At 38.2% G+C, this 18,850-nt stretch overlaps 1 protein-coding gene across 1 annotated transcript in view; it reads left to right on the top strand.

Annotated features, from left to right (window-relative positions):
• fat1a (FAT atypical cadherin 1a) overlaps nucleotides 1-18,850 on the top strand; it is a 100,441-nt gene that overhangs the window by 24,123 nt on the left and 57,468 nt on the right. The window contains exons 3-4 of the mRNA XM_037689933.1: nucleotides 1,585-1,899; nucleotides 12,866-12,927. Of these exons, the coding sequence (XP_037545861.1) occupies nucleotides 1,585-1,899; nucleotides 12,866-12,927 (377 nt within the window). The remainder of the gene's footprint in view (nucleotides 1-1,584; nucleotides 1,900-12,865; nucleotides 12,928-18,850) is intronic.

The following is an 18,850-nucleotide window of genomic DNA, read 5'->3' as shown; positions in this document are numbered from 1 at the left end:
CCCCCCCCCCCCCCCGCAGTATAACACTAATAGAAATCTCATATTTCCCTGACTCTTTACATTGTTTTATATTGTCTGTGCTACTTCCTGCTTTGGGTTAATGGTGCAAAAAGACAGTTTCACATCTAAAACCGTGATTGAAAACAGTGCCCAATCACCTAAGATATTTTTTTAAGAGAGAGGAGGGGATTTTAAAGGTAAAAAAAAAAGGAAAGATGATCTTAGCACTAATCTAAATGAATATGGCATAAAATATTCAAAATAATAAATAAAAAAATCAGTATGAACATTTCAGGGTCAGGTACAATGATACACCTTTTACTTAAAATGTATGGTCTTGACAGCCCCGTTCACACTAATCATAATTAAATGTAATAATAATTTTTGCTTCTGTTGTAATACAGTGCTTACAAGCCATAAAACGAACCTGACTTAAGTATTTATAAGCACGAGTAACAGTAGAACTTAAACCACTATACTGGGGATAATTGTAGTTATTGTATAGAATGGTGACTGACATAGATCCACTTCCAAACATATCAGGGAATTTGTTGAAAATGACTGCAGCTTTAGTTTTCAGTTGTACATGGCAAGAACGGTAATTTAGGGATCAGCTTAGTCAGCAGCTCCTTTTAAGCAACACTTCCAAAGTAAGCCGGACACACCTTGTTCCTATCAGTGTTGCATGTGGGAGGTTGATGTTGATTCATCGCCGTTACACCTCTGAGATGGGAATGGAGGTAGTAATACAGCAACGTTGGTGAGTAGGTGCGAAGTGGGAAGGTGGTGCATGGAGCTTTGCAGCTCTGTGGTTAATCTGATTCCCTTCATTTATGTAAGCACAGATTGTTGCAGGCCTCAAGGTTCATTTGTAAAAATAAATAAATAAATAAATAAAAAACAACTTAAAGAGGAGCTCACATTTACTGCCAAATCACTGAATTATAATGTGGAACAGGCTTTACTTTATTTACTCTTACAAATATGCACACTCGCACACACACCACTCTGCTTTGTGCCAGCTGATCATCTGATGAGTGCCTGCAAGTGGAGCTGAACAGAGCAAAAAAAAAAGCACTAAAGCAAAACAAATTCACTCGTGTGAACATTTTTATTAGCTTTTTCTACGAAAGATCAACAAGTAACTTTTATACTGCTGGTCACCTTCAAACATCCAGGCGCTGCATCAGTCAAGCATGTCTCTGTCCAACGCTGTCGTATAGATGCTCGTATTTATTTCAGGTTGCAGGATCTTCTTTCACCACTCTGTTTAACCATTGTCAACTTGTGCTAGTCATACATTAATGTTTGAAAGCTCTTTTGTTTGCTCAGTTGAAGGTTAGAACCCCCGACAATGTAATGAAATGTAAACAGGAAAACACTGACATCACCTTGACAGTTTTTCAGAAAAAAAGTCCTTCAACCAACCGATACAACTTCCTGTTTAGTGCCAGCTGTTGCTCATCATTCATGATAGTAAAAATTGGTTTTAGAGATCACCAGTACTTGAGGAAGTCACCTGAAAATATAAATAGTCTTTAACAAGGTGCAAAATTATTTATTTATCTTTTTTTTCCCTTTTAGGTGTGATTCAAACCCAAGAACTGCTGGATCATGAGACAACGCCTCACTACTGGCTGACAGTATATGCAATGGACCGTGGCGTCGTGCCTCATTCTTCTTTTGTTGAGGTCTACATTGAAGTCCAGGATGTCAATGACAATGCGCCACAAACCTCTGAACCCGTCTATTACCCCTCTGTCATGGAGAACTCACTGAAAGACATGTCAATCATCCAGATAAACGCAGTTGATCCAGATACGAAGGCCAGTGATAAACTCACCTACAGGATCACCAGTGGCAATCCCCAGGGCTTCTTTGCCATTAACTCCAAAACAGGTAGGACTGCTAAAAATGGAATGAAAATATGTGCCATGTTGAAGGTGCTTCTTTACAGCTTGAGCCATAAGTGTATATTCGGGGCAGCTGTGGCTGAGGGGTTAGAGCTGTCGTCCTCCAATGGGAGTGTTGGGGGTTCAATTCCACCAGCAGTCACATGCTGAAGTGTCCCTGGGCAAAACAATGAACCCCTCATTGCCTCAGATGTGCGTCCCATCGGTGTATGAATGTGATAACGCACTGATTAATCTTTGTACAGATATAGTAGAGTGCTGTATGAATGGGTAAAAGAAGGCACAGATTGTGGTGTAAAGAGCTTTGAGTATCTTGATCAGATAGAGAGGTGCTTCATAAGTACAATCCATTTACCATTTATATCGTTATAATGGACAAGTGGTGTCAAAATATGTCTGCTGGCTTGTGAAACAAAGTAAAAAGTTTATGAGGTAAAGCTATATTTTTTCAGTAATCACTCTTATTTCATTTCAAAAAGATCCAAAATTTCATTTTAATTAAAAGGTGTTTAAATGCAGTTCTGTGGGAAGATTATGAATACATATCTTACCTATTGTAAATATTTATTTGAATGACCTATTTAAAGTAATAATAGTTTGATTCTTACCAGATCAACAAGTTAATAACTAGACCTGAACCAAGACCCAAACGTATTCCTGCTATCTTAAATCACTTCATAAATTTCATTGTACTTTTCTTACTTTTATTTCATAAACAATGCTGTTAATTTTGCATTACAGTTATTTATATAGACTTTTGGGGCAACAAAAACAACTACCTGCAGTTATACAATTTCTAATTTAACCTCTGGTAAGAAAACTATATATATATATAAAAAAAAAAAAATTTCACAGAATAACAGTGTAATGTAAATAAATGATAATTAAACATATAGAAAATGGTGTTTGCATAAAATGTGGTGAAATTTTCAAGCTTTGAGTCATTTTTGTTCACTTCAGTACTACATAATGTTTCATTTCACATTTTTTGTTAGTTTAGTGTTAACACTGTTTGGTTTTGATATTTTAGGGATTTAATTATAGAATATTAACTTGTCAAGGCTAATTTTTTTTTTTTCACATTTAACCTCCTAGGACCTGGCATCCACATATACAAGAGTTCAGGTCTTTGGAGGTTAAACATTTCAAAAACTTTAAACGCCATAAATGTGACAGTCATAAAGGTCTCTATTTAGTGAAAGACTAACAATGGAACTAGCTTTAGTGAGGCTTGTGTTTCCTTTTAAAACTATGAGTGGTATGAGCAGTGCATTTTCACCCACAACAGGAGTGGGCTAAGTCCATAGGGGTTGCACTTTAACACTCCAAAGTGTGTTCTCAAATGGTTCTTTGGAAGTGGTGTGATGATGAATATTTCAGTGACTTCCTTTAAAGTAGATTGAGACGACTGTTTAGTGGTATGGGAGAAAAAATAAATCAGTGTGATTGATGCAAAGTGAAGCTTCATTCATTGATAGAAAATAAGATTCAAAGATAGGTCTTCTGGGATATATTCATTAGGTGTAGTCCAGCACCGCCTACTGTTGATTGACAGATTTCTTTTTCTTTCTGAGGAGTCGATTGACACACCGTCACACATGACTGATTTTAGTCGCTCTAGCGGGAAAGACCCAGCCTATCAGAAAGTCCTTTTTAATCTGTCAAAAGTACAGACTTTCAGCTACACAGCAGTCTTAAAATCATGTTGATAGGTCAAGTACAACCAGAGTTATGATAAATAATCCACGGCATATCTTTCACTGAATATTATCGTCATATCAGAAGCACATTAGAGCGAGAGGCTTTGGCAAAGATGGGCAGTCTCGGACAAAACACCACCCATCACCCTCCGCTTTCACCTCCCACCCCCACCGAACAGATAAACAACTTCCCCCCCTCCTTTATGACGGACACCCAAATTTATTTGTCAATAGCCAACAATTCTACAGGAAGAAGAAGAAAAAGATGCAGAAGGTGAATGGAGTTCAGCGCATAATACATCACAGAGAGAGCGGGAGTGAGTCATGAGGTTTGAGAGATTTGTGATATTTAGTGTGTTTAGATTTTATAGTTAGGGTGTAGTTTAGTGTGTTTAGTGTTTAGTCAGGTTTAGTGTGTTTAGTGTTTAGTCAGGTTTAGTGTGTTTAGTGTTTAGTCAGGTTTAGTGTGTTTGAGTCAAACGGAACCACGGAGTCAGAACCTCAGACAGAAGAGAGGATCATGTAGATCATTGAGGACTTTGTTGATGAAGAGGGTGACTATGATTTTGTTTTAGAAGAGGAAGAGAGCACCGACCCCCACTAGGAGGTCTGACTGCACAGAGGAGGGGGTCCTGACCCCCTCTGACTGGGCCAACAGAACTGAGCATCAGTTCTGGAGAACAGGGGAGGATGTGGATGTTGACCCAGAGGGCGTACTAATGGAGGAAAATACACTTATTTTAAATTACCGTAAAATAAATATTTTGTCAATTAAAAAAACAAAACTGTAGTGTAGAGTTTTTAAACAAAAACAAAACATAGCGTTAAAATAAAAACAAAAGAATCATTCAATTCATCTATTTTTATTTCAAGCTCAGATAGCTCTTAAAGACTGAAAAGCTCTAAAAGAGAAGTTTTTGAGCTGCATGCATTCAGCTGGAACTGCTGCAAGAAAAAGAACAAAGATACATTTATTGTGAAATAATTCTGTATCAGATTCTTAAAAATGTATGTTATCTCACTCCACAAAATTGATTGACAGCTGCTGCTGATTATGACGTCATAACTCTTGCCTGTGACACTGGTAAGACATTTTCCTCAGCGATCAGTGTTTAAACTCCGCGCTCACCAACATTTTCACCACACAGAACATCTACTGTATGTGTTGATGTTGGAAATGTCTCCAGCCTCCTACTCTGAACCGTTAACTTCCTACTCTAAAAGTTATTGAGAAGGCTGCTTAGGCTAGACACATTCTACTGGTTGGAACTGTCACTTGTCTGACTGTAACCGATCAGGAAGCAGAAATGAGGAGGGGGGTAGAACAGCAGTTGCTCCAGTTTGCCCTCACTTTACGTGGGTGGTCTTGTTTCCCAAGGTAGTCACATTAACAAAGTTGAGTTATTTTTGTTGGAAGTGGCAGTGTGAGTTTTCTGACCAAATAAGGTTTAATTATTTAGGCTGTCTCCAAAATAAATCTTACCGTACATGTGCTCTCTTGTGACTGGACAGGGGGAGAAAAACAAGCGATAAAGAGAAAGGGGAACTTTGGTATGCCCCCATATGGTTTGTATTTTGTCTGCATGCATGAAAAGATCAACTTAGACGTACTGATAAGAAGCCTTGAATGTTAAAAAGGAAAACCATTAGGAAATCACATATATTTTCTAACAAAGGAGACATAAATGGCTGTTTTAAAACAAAATATCTTACACAATAAAGAAAACATGATTCTGTGTTAATTATGTCGTTGTTTTTTTTGTCCCTATATGAATGATTATACAGCACAGGAAACAAAATCAGTTGGAACCATAGCTGGAAATTTTCTTTTCTTGTCTTTTTCCTAAATATTTTTTTAAATTACTTAATTACTTGCATATTTTCATGAATACCTTGCATACATTTCCACTGCATCATTTATTTAGCAGATATATTGTAGTTGTCACATTCCAAATGGATAATAGATTACTTATTAAAACTTGTGGTTACATCCATTTAAGCAATATCTTTACCATGAAACGTTGACGTTATTTTATTTTTATGACTATCAGAAGAGCTCACTGAGCTCAAAATTAGAAGACGTAGAAGATTATTGTACAGACAGAAGACACATTTCATTCAAAGCATGTTAAAATCTTTCTCAGTTAGATATCAGCACTGCTTGTGTTAGGTTCAGCTAAAACTAGTTTAGAAGAAGAAAACTTCATTGATCTGCTCATTTATTTGTCTGCTCTGAGCTTCTGATTATTTCCCTGTTTTATAAGGTGATAGCTAAAGACTAGTAAGAATAATAATGTATTTAAGACGCTATATGTAATCAGGTTCGTAAAAAGATTTTTCTTTTTCTTCTAAATTTAAATTCATGGTATTAAACAGCTTTGAAGAAAATGGCATTGCTGCACGTTATGAATACAACGTTTATACGACTTATTATGGTTTGGAAAATGTTCTAATCGACAACAAGCATGGTTGTATAATTGCATGTTCTAAAATGGATTTCTAGGCATTGGCCCTGTGCTGGCACATCTACAAACATCTATAAAGAGGTGGGCAAAAAGAAAACAAGGCAGGGCCTATGTTTTTTTAAGGGTTATGAAACTTCATAGCATGTCTTCCGAGCTAACTCGATTTGCCATGGGCAGTGGCTTTATGGTCGCTCAGCCTCAAACATATACAGAACGAAGGCTTCAGTTGACGCCTTGGGTGGTGTTGGTTGCTCGTTTTCCACACAAGTCTCACACTGGTTCAGCAAAGCCCACGATAAAAGGCTTAGGCTTACTTTATTTCTGCCAAGTAAACAAGTCTTGCTGACTTGGATGTTCTCTCACTTTGTCATTTAAGTGCAAGGTCAGCTCTCCTATCTCTAACACAGTTTTGCAGAATATAGCTACTTGACATCACCTTGGATTTTCAAAGGACTCATGGAAAAAAAAAAAGAATCAAACTCCAAGGAGAACAGATTCTGTCTGTCAACTGCATAGGAGCTATGTTTTCAAAATCAGTTTAACATAGTTTAATTTGAATAATACTAGGGAGTAAAAAGATGAACCAACGCTCAGTTGTCTGACAGTTCAGACCTTATTACCCACATACGTAACGTGGCTGCAGTTTTAGGTTTCTCAGCCTTGAGTTATCAACTAAAGCATATTGAATTTCCTGGATGAAGCTTGTTGTCAGTAGATCACAACAGGATCTGAGACAGATAAATGTGTGTGCGTGTTTGTTTTGTCTAAAATGCTGGCTATACTGTATATATGGAAGCATTAAAAATTGTTTATAACTTAGGTGTAATTTTAAAGTAATGACATTCACACACAAACACAGTATTTGAGACAGCCAGCTCTGTTCCCATCTAATTTAATTTTCTCTTCCTGTCAGCGCTCAGTTTTGTTTTTCCAACTCAGGTTATTCATGCAGGTTTCCCACCTTTTCTGTGGAACGGTTATAAAGGTTAAATAAATAAAGGGTGAGCAGTGCTCGTAAGCCGCTAAATCACTGCATTTTTTTCAGATATGCTTTTGCTGTGCTACAGTCTTTGACCAGAAGTTTTATGTCCAAACAAGAACGTGGACCCTCACATGTAGAAGCAACTGAGCAGAACATGCCAGACAGAACACGCATGCTCGCACCACAGGAAGTTCACCATACCAGAGCTGAGGACGGAAAGCTAGTGCGGAGACTTATTTTTTTATGTTCTCTACCTTGTTTTGCTCAGAGCTTGTTGCTGTGCTTCCTGTTGTAGTTGTTCAACCAGTTATTGTGTAGATTTTGGATTTATAATATTTGATGGACTTTCTAAAACCTACCGGTAATTGCTCCAATATCGTCTATTGATTTTGTCCACATTAGTTATAATTAACTTATGATAAAGTGACACACGATTACTTGTTGGAGCTTAATTAAAAACATAATAGTAGTGTCTAATTTTTCATTTATGCCTTAGTTTCAGCTTGATAAGAACATGTCTTTGATCGGATATGGTCGTCCATACAGGAGTGATTATTGCCATTTAGTGTTTGCTTTCACTCTAGCTGTTCATCCTAATTGAATTAACACACTCTCCAATATTTCCTTGTGATAAACATTTTATTGCCACTTTTTTTTTCTCTTGAAAGCTCATTCTAGACCAATAAAAGGTGTTTTTATGCTTGTAATGTAAAGGCAACGTACACGTTTTATATTCATTTTGTTAACTGTTAGCTCCAAATAAAGAGTTGAAAACTGCCAACAGAATTTTTTGCCACAAATCTTTCATTTGATTATTTTTTCTTATTATTATTATTATTATTCACATGTCATTTTAGTGAAGCCTTCTTATTTTAGGAGAGAAAACACACGTGCTAGTGTTATCAGTGGTTTGCCAAAGCCCTAACCACTATCAGGGGAAGTGAGATGGGAAACAGATAATTCCAACAACTTCCTGATATTTCCGATGATTTGACCGCAAACCCTTTTTACAGCTCTCAGAGGAGATTAATAGACAAAAATGGCTATGAAAAGTGCTGATTTTTCTTTTAAAGCTTTGAAGAGAGACCACAAAGGCTTGTTTGGTTAGGATTCAACATAATTACAGTGTCTGTGAAATTAATCCAATCTGGAGTTTAGTTTTTAGCAAAGGGTAAGAGATGCTACAATGTTGGCATCGAGTTTCTCAGTTCCTTTTTTATTGTATTTGGATACGTTTTTATGAACAAATTAAAAATATGAAATAAAACATTATACCTTTGTGTCAAGATCACAAACAATTGCTCGACTGAGGAGTATTAAATTCAAAGAGGCAAACACAACTGCTACAGTCTGTTTCAAGTAGGGTACAGTGTTTCCTCTAGGTCAGTTGCCTTGGCAGGGTGCCCTCCTTGGATAACGGTAGGGGAAACGCTGGGGTAATACTTATAGGCACATTGTTTTTGCCTTCTTTCAGTACTGACTGGCCGTGTTTTTTCTTATAGAACCAGTTCAGGCATGCACATTTGCACAAAGTCTTTGTTAGCATTGTTTGCCCTTAGCTTTAATTATGTCTTATTTGCTGAAAATGTTCTGATTTTGGAGAGGATATTTGTTGAATTACACAGACATTTTAAAACGACATGTCAAATCTTCTTTCTTTTATAACTGCTTGTCAGCTTGGTTAGCTGCACTCTGGAGGACTTGTCACTTAAAAGGGGGCAAACAATTCCTCCTCTTAAAATACTAATACCCATCACTTCCGTACTGTGTGGATTGGGTTTCGATGGTTTATTAGTGTTTCAGCAGTTTCAGGGGTCTCTGTGTGTGTGTCACATAAATTTGTATTTGTATCTCTCACAAGTTAGCTAATCGTAGCAACAGTGCCCAAGAATAAACCACACCAACAATCCTCCAAACCCCTGAATTCCCTCCAGGTCTCCATTTTGAAGCAGTTGTTGTAGTGCTGAACCACTGTTCCTTTGCTGGTTTACTCCCCGTCTCAAAACAGCATGGCTGTAATTACTGTGGGCCTTGCACAGCCCACGCCTGTGTGTGTATGTGCAAGTCTGTGTGCAGGTTTGTATGTTCTTCTTTGGTCAGCTCTGGCACACTAGCCAGTTATTTTACAGTTCCTTAACCTTTAGGTAGTGATAGAAAGGTATGTACCTCCACTGACTTGCATCACCAGTGCCAACAAAGTCCTGGGTTTGTTCCTGGTGACTCTCCTATCTGGATAGATAAAGGGAGATTGCGATCTTTAAAAGTTTAGTTGTAATTATTTCTGTTTGAATATTTAATTGGAAAGCAGGTCTTATACTTGGTATAAGTAGGTATTTGTAAGGTGCGAACACGACAAAGCAAAATGAATGAGGAGCAAGCAGCAACAAACCATGCATCAAACTAGATTTTTTTTTTTAGGTCAAACCTGTAGATAGTTCCAGTGTAGCTGGTGTTCTAATGAAAAAAGAACCTCAAAAACCTCAAATGTAAACTAAAAAAATAATTGGTTTGAAAGTTGTTTTTCCAGCAGTTTTATTAAAGACGTGTTACGCCTCAATTTGTGTAAAGAAATATATAAAGAATGCTAAGTAACCAGGGCATCTGTTACATATCCAGTTCAACAAATACTTCCTATAGCTTTCTTATTACTTGGCAACAATGCAATTACCAATAACCATTAATGGCCAATGAACTTCAGCCTCTTAAATAACAGGGATATGAGCAAGTACATGCTCAGAAGCACATTTGCGTAAAGTCATGATATAATTATAACCACAGCTGCTAAACAAATATGCAGCACCTCTATCATAAAATTAAATGATTGCAAATTTAGCCTAGCTATCAACAACAGCCATTCACTTGTGTCATCTTGTGGGTGTTGTTGATTTCTTGTCTTTAAATGACAGCAACAAGCATAGACTTTACTGCGTATGTCTCATAATACTACACAGCTTAGTTTATTTCACCTAATGGAAAATTTTCCGTGATTTGTTGTTTTTTTGCTTTGGCATAAAATCGTTGGCTTTACTAATGCAACGCCACAAGATGGCTGCTACTTTTATGAGCCGATCCATTGCTCTGCCTCAACACAACTCAGATTTTGTTAGCTCCATTCATCAATCACAGAAAACTTATCACATGCATAAAAATGATGATTTATTCCATCCCAATGCAAGCAAAAATCAAAACCAATTTTTAATTGTTGTTTCAGGAAAAAAAAACAGATCAAACACATCAATTTGCTAAAATACAAACGAACAGGTCATTAGAGGTGTATCGTACTTAAACAAAAGTTGTAGATTCACCACTTTTGGGAGTGACAGTTTTTTTTACATTCAAATAAAGTTTGTGCATTCTGTATGATTTCTGAAAATTTAGACATCAAGCAGAATTTGTAAATACCTCAAACCTGTTCAGTTTTTGTTTTTCATGTATTTGCTATAACTTTTGTCTATTAAACACAAGCTGATTTTTATTTACCATTGCCACAAAAAAACAGAAGGAAACTACTAATATTTGAACCATTGTCATTAACACATTTCCTAGAAGACGTTTATTCAGCACTGAGGTGTAATTTATGTTTAAGATCTACAAGTTTCTCCATTAAAAAAAAGAACTAAACTGTATTTCTTTGTTTTAAATGGGTTTGGAATTGTTTTTTATTTCACTGGTTTTGCTGTTCGTGTGTGTTGCTGTACAAATGCAAAACATAGAGATTATGCAGTTGTCATGCCATCCAGTAATACTCCACCCAACTTTGATTAAGTAGCTGATTTGATGGTAAATAATATGTTTGACACAGAGTCTTGGTGTGGCTAATATTATCATTTGTATTCTGCTGTAGAATACACGTTAAGAGTTGCCTAACACAGCTCACAGGGGAGCATAAAAACATTGTCATCCATCATGTCTGGCTATTGCTGAGGCAAATGAATAACTGGTCAATGTGGCCCGTTTTGATGTGGCACAGCAGAACTATTTGTTTTTATAATAGTGCTCGCTCATGTATCTATCCCACGCTGAGGTGTGAGACAACACGCAGCCCAGCTCAGAATAATCCCTGCAGGGCACGCACATATTTTTAACTTCATTTGCAACGCCAGTGCCGGCACATCATTTTCAGTAAGTGTTGGTGAGTTTGTGGCTCTGTAGCTCAAAAAGATGGAAGTACGCTTTGTTTTAGTTTAAATATATATATTTTTCATTCATGTTTGAGTAAGGATGATTGGCAAGTAGATCAAAAAATATGAGATGCACCTTCAGGAATTCAATTTTTCTGAGCAAACATAGGAAGGCTTACAACTTTGCAGTCCACTCTGAAGATTAAATAAAGCCTACGAAGGAGAGGATTAAAAAAATAGAAAGAAGGAATCAAAAGTGCCTCGGTCTTATCCCTCTATCTCAGCGCTAGGGGGGGAACGGCTATTTCTGTGAACCCAAAAGTTGTGGCCTTCTATTCTTGTTGCAGGCATATGTGCCATTGATGGGCTTGGGTTTCCGAAATCCTTTGCTGCGTATGCTAATCAGATGCAGTGTGGCTAGCAGAAATTTCTTGTGTGGTTTTAAGTTGGCATGTCTACTCTACACTCAAGTGTTTGCAAAGCTGCAATTACTCTGGGAGTGATGGAGCAGAATGCTGCCTATAATGTTGAACCGTAGCTCTGCCCTCCCTTTCTGCTGCTCATCTGTCCTGGCCTTGTTTGTGAGTGTGGTGCAAAACTGCATTAACCAAGAACTCAAGGCTTGAACTTGTTTCGTGTTTACTATTGTCAGGGTTTCCTTAGGCATTGAAGCCACTTGACATCAATCAGGCTTCTTTAAAAATACATTTTAACTGACAGCAGGATGCTTTCTGGAATTCCTTTCTGTCTTTTATAAAGTGCTTGCGCTTGCGGCTGATCTTTGACTTGGCCATATATTTATTCAGCTTGTGGATAAACTAAAAGTAGGGTGTCAAGGCTACACTGTTGTTTGGGTACTATTTGCAGATCTTTGTGATATTTCACGTATGTCAGACAGTATGGAGGCCAGTCTGGCAGCAAGAGGGACCACAGGCAAAACCCCCCCCCCCCCCAGATTTAGGTCTTTTTACTCATGATTTACTAATGGGATAACCATCAGGGTTATCTCATATGTTGAGGCATATGAGCTGCGTGCTGTTTGTACTGGCAAACCGGGGGGGGGGGGGGGGGGGGTTTCAGTGTGAGGGAAGAGGCAGCGTGATTGCTACTTTTAGCTTTTTAGCTAGTGTGCCTGTATTGCACGCAGCTAACTTAGCGCTACGTCAGTGCTGATGGGGTGTGGGGGGGGGGTTGGTTTGCCGTGCAGTTGGGTAGCCGGGTGCCCTGCTTGTTTAGGGGAAACACTGTATATTTATTTAGGGCTTTATAAACCCTTCCCACACTCAATAACCTTTCCCTCTCTCTTATAAACACTTGATATGCTCTTAAACACTTGGGCGATCAAGATTAAGATGATGACGATGAGATGAATATACAATAGTGCACAGCATGTACATGTACAGTACACAATATAAAAAACTGGGTTTAAAAAACCTGGACTATAGTGAAGCTGCAAAAAGTGAACCGCAATATAGTGAGGGACTACTGTACCTTAAAAGCAGCAGGTTATTTTACACCAAATATGTTTTCTGGTTTATGATACATATACTTGTCTTACCATGTCTCAAGTTTTACAAAGTAGTTTCAGCCTAGCACAAGTTTGGCTCTCTGTGTTTGTATGTAGCTGAATTATTTTTTGCTCCAGTTTTTGATTAATCTTATTTATGTTGATTATTGTCCACAGGTCTGGTTACCACCACTTCAAGGAAACTTGATAGAGAGCAACAGGATGAACACATACTTGAGGTAAGTGCTTTTTAAGAATTTTCAGTCGATAAGAAACCATGGTAAATTTTTCTTTTAAAGAGAAAACAATCAAATTTAAACGTAGCTAATGTGAAGATAAATATGCAACATACTAATCAGGATCTTCAATAAAAAGGTCAAGATATTCAGTGGGAACTGGAGCTTTTCTGTTTTTGAGGGCTGGCATTTGCTCTCAGCTCTGGCTGAGTGCCACACACTGCCAACTCCAAAGTCTTCTTGCATGTGTGCAAGAATGGCCTTTTTGGTTTAATTTCTCCCACTGATTTCCGGATGAAGTTGGAAGCAGAGGTGCATGTGTGTGTGTGTGTGGAGGGGGGATGCACCGGGGAGCCTGGTGACTGTTCCTTTGTTCTTTTCCAATGTTCCGTCTCATGATGGAGCAGGCCGAGACAGGAAACTGCTGTCATGCCATCAGGCCAATGTCTAAACTTGTGGGATTTAATTGAGCTCAGCTCAGTCCCTTCTCGACACTTCCTTTTCTCTTTCACGCCACAGAGCCAAGGTTGATAATAGCACGTTTAATTGTGAGGCTGACAGGGAACAGATTGATCACCTTTTAATTATTGTTGGAAATTGCACCATTCAGTGATCTCAGGGTGACAGTTAGTGCCGCCGCCTCTAGTGTTGAGTTGTATCATATTTCATTCTCTGTTTGTGCATCTCTGTGCACCAACTGCATTACAGGGCAGAAAGTAAATGATAGGGATAAAGGTGGGAAATAAGGAAAGACTATCCCCACTGTTGTCTGAGATAGTCAATGTTTTGTGTTGAATCACATTAGATACCAGGCTCACTCACCCAGTGGTTTGCTGTAGGTTTAGAATAGATTCTCCCAGCATGTGGGTAAATGTAAGTGTTTGAATTTACTAATAAAAAAGGGATTTTCTGCTTAAGCTGAGTTTCTGAATGTTGTTTGGTTGTGTCTTTCAACTAAATGTTTTCAAAAATCATTAAATCCCCACATTAAAGGCTTCATTCAATCAACTGTCCCATTCTCTTTCATTTTTTTTTTTTTTCAATTTATCACTAAACTTTAATTTGATGTTTAGATTTAAAGTTTTTATCTTGAATCTCTGTTAAGCGTTGCACATTTCTTCGCATTTTGAAAATGTTTGTGGCATAGATTGGAATAAAATACCACAGCCCCAAAGTTTCTGAGAGATGCTTACATCTAATGAAGTTTGTTTTGAGTTGAAACTAAGAAACCGTCCAGAGGACCTGACTTAACTTTGTTGGGTTTGTTTTAAGTTGTTCACAGATTATCTAAAACTCATCAAGAAGCTTTTTTTTTTTAACATTGTGTTCAAGGAACCAAACTGCTGCATGCTCAAGAAGCAGCTCAGCAAATCAAAGCCCTGTCTGCTGCTGAGGTTTCTGCACCAGCTTGTTGTAGGAGACAAAACAAAACATGTGGCATTATGTGGAACATGTGGAGTAATTACAGTAGAGGGCTGTGTCAGCATTGTTTGCACCAAATGCCAAGGTGAGATGTGTGTGTGGGGGGGGGGGGGGGGGGTGGAGAGAGCACATGGGGCCTTCAGCTTTTACGATGAGACTCATGGGAGTTGGTAGCTGCCTTGTGTCTGTGACTGAAAAAGAGAATGGGAGTTGAAAGCAGTGGGGGAATTTCAGAAAAGGCAAAGCTTCTGTTGTTGGGCTTCTGCTACAGCGGCAGGATCAGAGGCCTTTGTCCCCCGGAAGGAGGGGGTGGGTAAATAGCAAAAGTGGGACATGCCAGGACATGCAGAGCATTTAGGCCTGTAACTGTAGGCAGCACATTGTAATGTTAAACCAGAGGTAAATGTGTTCTTCCCATTCTTCCCATCAGTTTCCTGCAGCATTTGGCCAAGTTAACAAATAATAAATCCTGTCCAGGCGTTCTTAATTAATTATCAATAAGAGCTTTAAGGATCTGGTATGTCTAATGCTTGTCTAATAAATTGGCCTAATAGATTTTTAAGCCTGTCATTTAAAAACAGCTAAGCCAAATTCTCTCAAAAGACAGCTGCATAATCTCAGCATGATGTAGATGTGGTACTGTTAGATCATTAAAGCGGGGTACTAACTATTATTTCATCTGCATGCAGGTTTCACAAAGCTTTAGGGGCCGTTTACACGGCGCGGTTCTGCTGTTCATTTACACGACACCAGTGGCCCCCCTCTTTGAATCCGGAGGTTTCTGAACCCACCTTCTAGAGTGGAGGTTTTTCGCTGACCCCGCACTGATAATGTAAACATCTCCCGCTGAGGCTTTGTGTTAAACCACATGCGCACACGCACGCGCGGTCCGACGCTATATTTCTATCAATATGGCGGCAGATACACTGCTTTCTGAACTACGACTGATGGAATATATTTATGATCTCGTAGTTAATCTAGTTCAGATTCCAGGTGCTGTGACCGACATCTGTGTTGGAAGAGACACAGTCTGATCCAGTTCTAATGTCGCTGTTTATAGAACGAGGCACGCACACACGTCGCGCTGCACTATAACATCTAAATGTGCTAAATAATAAGTTTAATAATAATAAACAGTATTTATCTTAAGTTTGAGGTATATAATGAAGCTCTCTGAGCTAAATGAAGCTATCTGGACATTACGTAATTCAAATTATGTGATTAAAATTATGCCAAACATATTGCATGCTATTAATGTTGAAAATGAAGACACCAGGTTTAATTTTTATTTTATTTATTTATTCCACAAACTGATGATTAAACTGAACATTGAATGGATTGAATAAAAGAACTGAGTGGAATTTTAAATAAATAGTTCATCCATCATCTCTCTCTTCGACGTCCTGCTGTTGAGCCTCGTTCAGAACCGGTCCGCCTGGTGGGAGACAGCTCCTTCTTCTTTCAGGAAAAAATAAAAACTCTGTTGTTTTGTAACCGAAGTAAACACAAGCTAACACTATTAAGAACATTTGATTTACCTGCTGTAAACCAGCTACTGATTATCATGGAGTAAAGTCCAACATTGTCGACTCAGTTCTGGTCCACTCAGTGACCGGTGTGGAGCTGTTAGACGAAGCGGTCCCGCTTGCCGTCAAATCTGTCGACTCTTTTATCCACAATCCAGCCAGAATCCAGCTTTAACTTGTTGTTAAGATAACGTTAGCAGAGCTTTTTAGCTAACAGCGTGCCGAGGCAGCACGCATGCGCATTAGGTGAAGGTACAAAATTCACAGCGCCATCTAATGACCCGGCATGGTAACTACAACAGATTCAGGAGGGCGGGGAATCCTGCGGATGCATGTTAACCCAAAATACGACCGTGTCAACGCGGGTCTTTTCCTCAAATTAACATACAAAAAAACCTACGTTTCCCCCCATCGTGTCCTTGTAAATAGGGCCTTAAACCTGTTTAATGACCCGTTCCCACTGAGCAACACGCAGTGTTTTAATTTTCAGTCTAAATTTAGTCCCTATTTAGACTTGAAAAACGGTGTGTAGGGTTTTGCCCAAGTGGTTTTAGCCATTCTAACTTTCTTTATGTTTTCCACATAAACAACTAGAAAAATGTAAAACTCATCAGTAAAACATGCAAAATATTAAACAAAGCCAGAAAAAGTAGTTGGAGCTAAAAACTACTGTATTTTAATCTATTTTTTCAGCTGTGATATAATGAAAACAAATGTCCATTCGTCAGACAGATTAGGACAAAATCCTAATAGAATTGTTTGGTTGAGAACTGAATAAGGAGAGGGTTGTGTTAAACAAAGACTTATTAATAATTTTGTCTTGTACTGGAAGGTGAAAACATGAAACAATGTAATTTCATATAATGTTATAGAACCATCGAACTATACAGACTGTACTGAAATCAAGATTCTTTTGGGAAATCGATAAGAATTAATTTTGTATTTGTAACGAAAAATGGCAATAATTTGGCATAAATCAGATCTTTTAAATCAAATTCAGCCACAAATGTAGCTTGGATGACTATAGACATTTCATGGACTCGGTTAAATAATGGTAACATTTTAAAGCAGTTTTTATTTTGTATATAAAAATGTGCTGTAGTACAGTTTTTGTCTTTATGGAGCAGTTTTACAGATCATTTGCTGTTTCCTTGCAGGTTCCTATGTAGATAGCATTTTTTTTTTTTGCAAAGTACAAGTAGTTTTAGAAGCACCCTTCTGTTTCATTTGGTTCAACAATAGTTCTTTAAGATAATTTTTGGCCTGATATAAAATTTAATTATTACCATGGCTTTTGTTTTATTATTGTTTTGTTGTTGTATTGAACACAAGATGCAACATTTTCTCAGCACAAAACATAATAAATGTCTTATTTTAGTTTTCCTCTAACATACTGTTTTAATGACACTAATTTGATTATTATTACTTAGATTTTTGGTTCATTCAGCTGTATTAGATATAATCTGATGTTCCTTTTATGAGGTCAGCAGTCTATTTTGAAGCACTCACAACCTTGTAAGAAAATAGAAGCTCCATTTTTGACATTGTTTAATGCATACATCCCTCCAAAAATAAGCATAACAACTTAAAGCTGTACTTCACAATAAGTGATCCCTGCATTCAGAAAGCCAAATATCTAATATGTTTTTTGAGGATCCTTTCATGACACACTACACAGGAGCAACACAAAGATGCTGTATCACTCCTCAGAGAGAAGTTCTCTTTCAGGCTTCTTGTCAGCGTGTTTAATTGATTCTGCTCTTGTGAGCAGCACAGAAAGCTGCAGAGACGGCGAGAAAAGCAAAAACACGTTGCTTTAGTAATTGAAACTATGATACCAAATGGTGTGTGCCTGGCCCTGGACTCCTGACTGTTTCTAAGGAAGTACTTAGCAGATGGTTTTTAATGACTGTGACATTTGTTCTACATCCATGTATTTTTTAGCTTGAAGCTAGAAATGTCCACACTTCTTCAGAGCACTAAATGCATCTCTGATCCAGGATTTTCAGTGAAACTCAGGCCCCATTTACTGTTTTTTTGTTGTTGTTTTGTTTTGTTTTTTGAGTGAAACTGCAGCTTTTCTGCTGCGGTTCAGCCGCTCATTTACACGACAACGGCCCTCGTTCCCTGAAACTGAAGGTTTCTGAATCCAGGTCTCAAAGCGTGGAGATTTTCGGGGGAAAAAAACCCCCCCCCCCACCCGCTGAGGTGTGAAATTCTCCGCAAGTGTGAAGTTGTACATGCGCACAACAGGCGACTGCAGTCAAAAGTTTACTAACAATTACAATAAATGGCAGAGAGTTGTGAGAGTGTTTATTGTGCTACTCACCCTTTTTCAGCATGTAGGAGCAAAACTAATAAAATTCAGTTACAGAGAGGTTAGTGTATTCACCCGTTTGGACGTAACTGATATGCAGACGCTGCATGTGCAATGAATGCAGCTGAGCCCTGCATCAGGGTTGCCAGATAAATCTAAAATGTTTTACTAACCACCTCCTTTTCTGTGCCCATGTTCAGCAAACACAGCACACACCTCATCTTAGAATATCTTTACTCTGTAACGGTTGACTTTAGGTCAAAGTACTATCATTTTAAAGCGGGTTCATAATTTCTTATCTGTCAACCCAACTAGCATGGAAACTACAGTGTTTTTGTGTAAACCCTCATTTTTTGGTTTACTACCCCCATTAAACATTGTAAAAAACACTAACGTTTCCAGGGGTTGTTTTCTTGTAAACAGGGCCTCAGTGAAAAACATGGTGACTTTGTGGTTAGAGCCGATGCTTCACAGCAAGAAGGTCATGGGTTCAATCCCCAGTTTGGACCTGGGGTCTTTCTGTGTGGAGTTTGCATGTTCTCCTCGTGTTTGTGTGGGTTTTCTTAGGGTACTCCAGTTTCCTCCCACAGACCAAGAACATGTCTGTTAAGTTTCCTTCAGGCCCAGGCCTCTCTTGCAAAGAGATCTGTGATCTCATTGG

The sequence above is a fragment of the Nematolebias whitei genome, chromosome 16, assembly GCF_014905685.2.
Source record: "Nematolebias whitei isolate Nwh7 chromosome 16, NemWhi1, whole genome shotgun sequence".
Taxonomy (NCBI): domain Eukaryota; kingdom Metazoa; phylum Chordata; class Actinopteri; order Cyprinodontiformes; family Rivulidae; genus Nematolebias; species Nematolebias whitei.
Note: the sequence above shows the minus strand (reverse complement) of the source record. Positions and strands in the feature narration are given on the sequence as shown.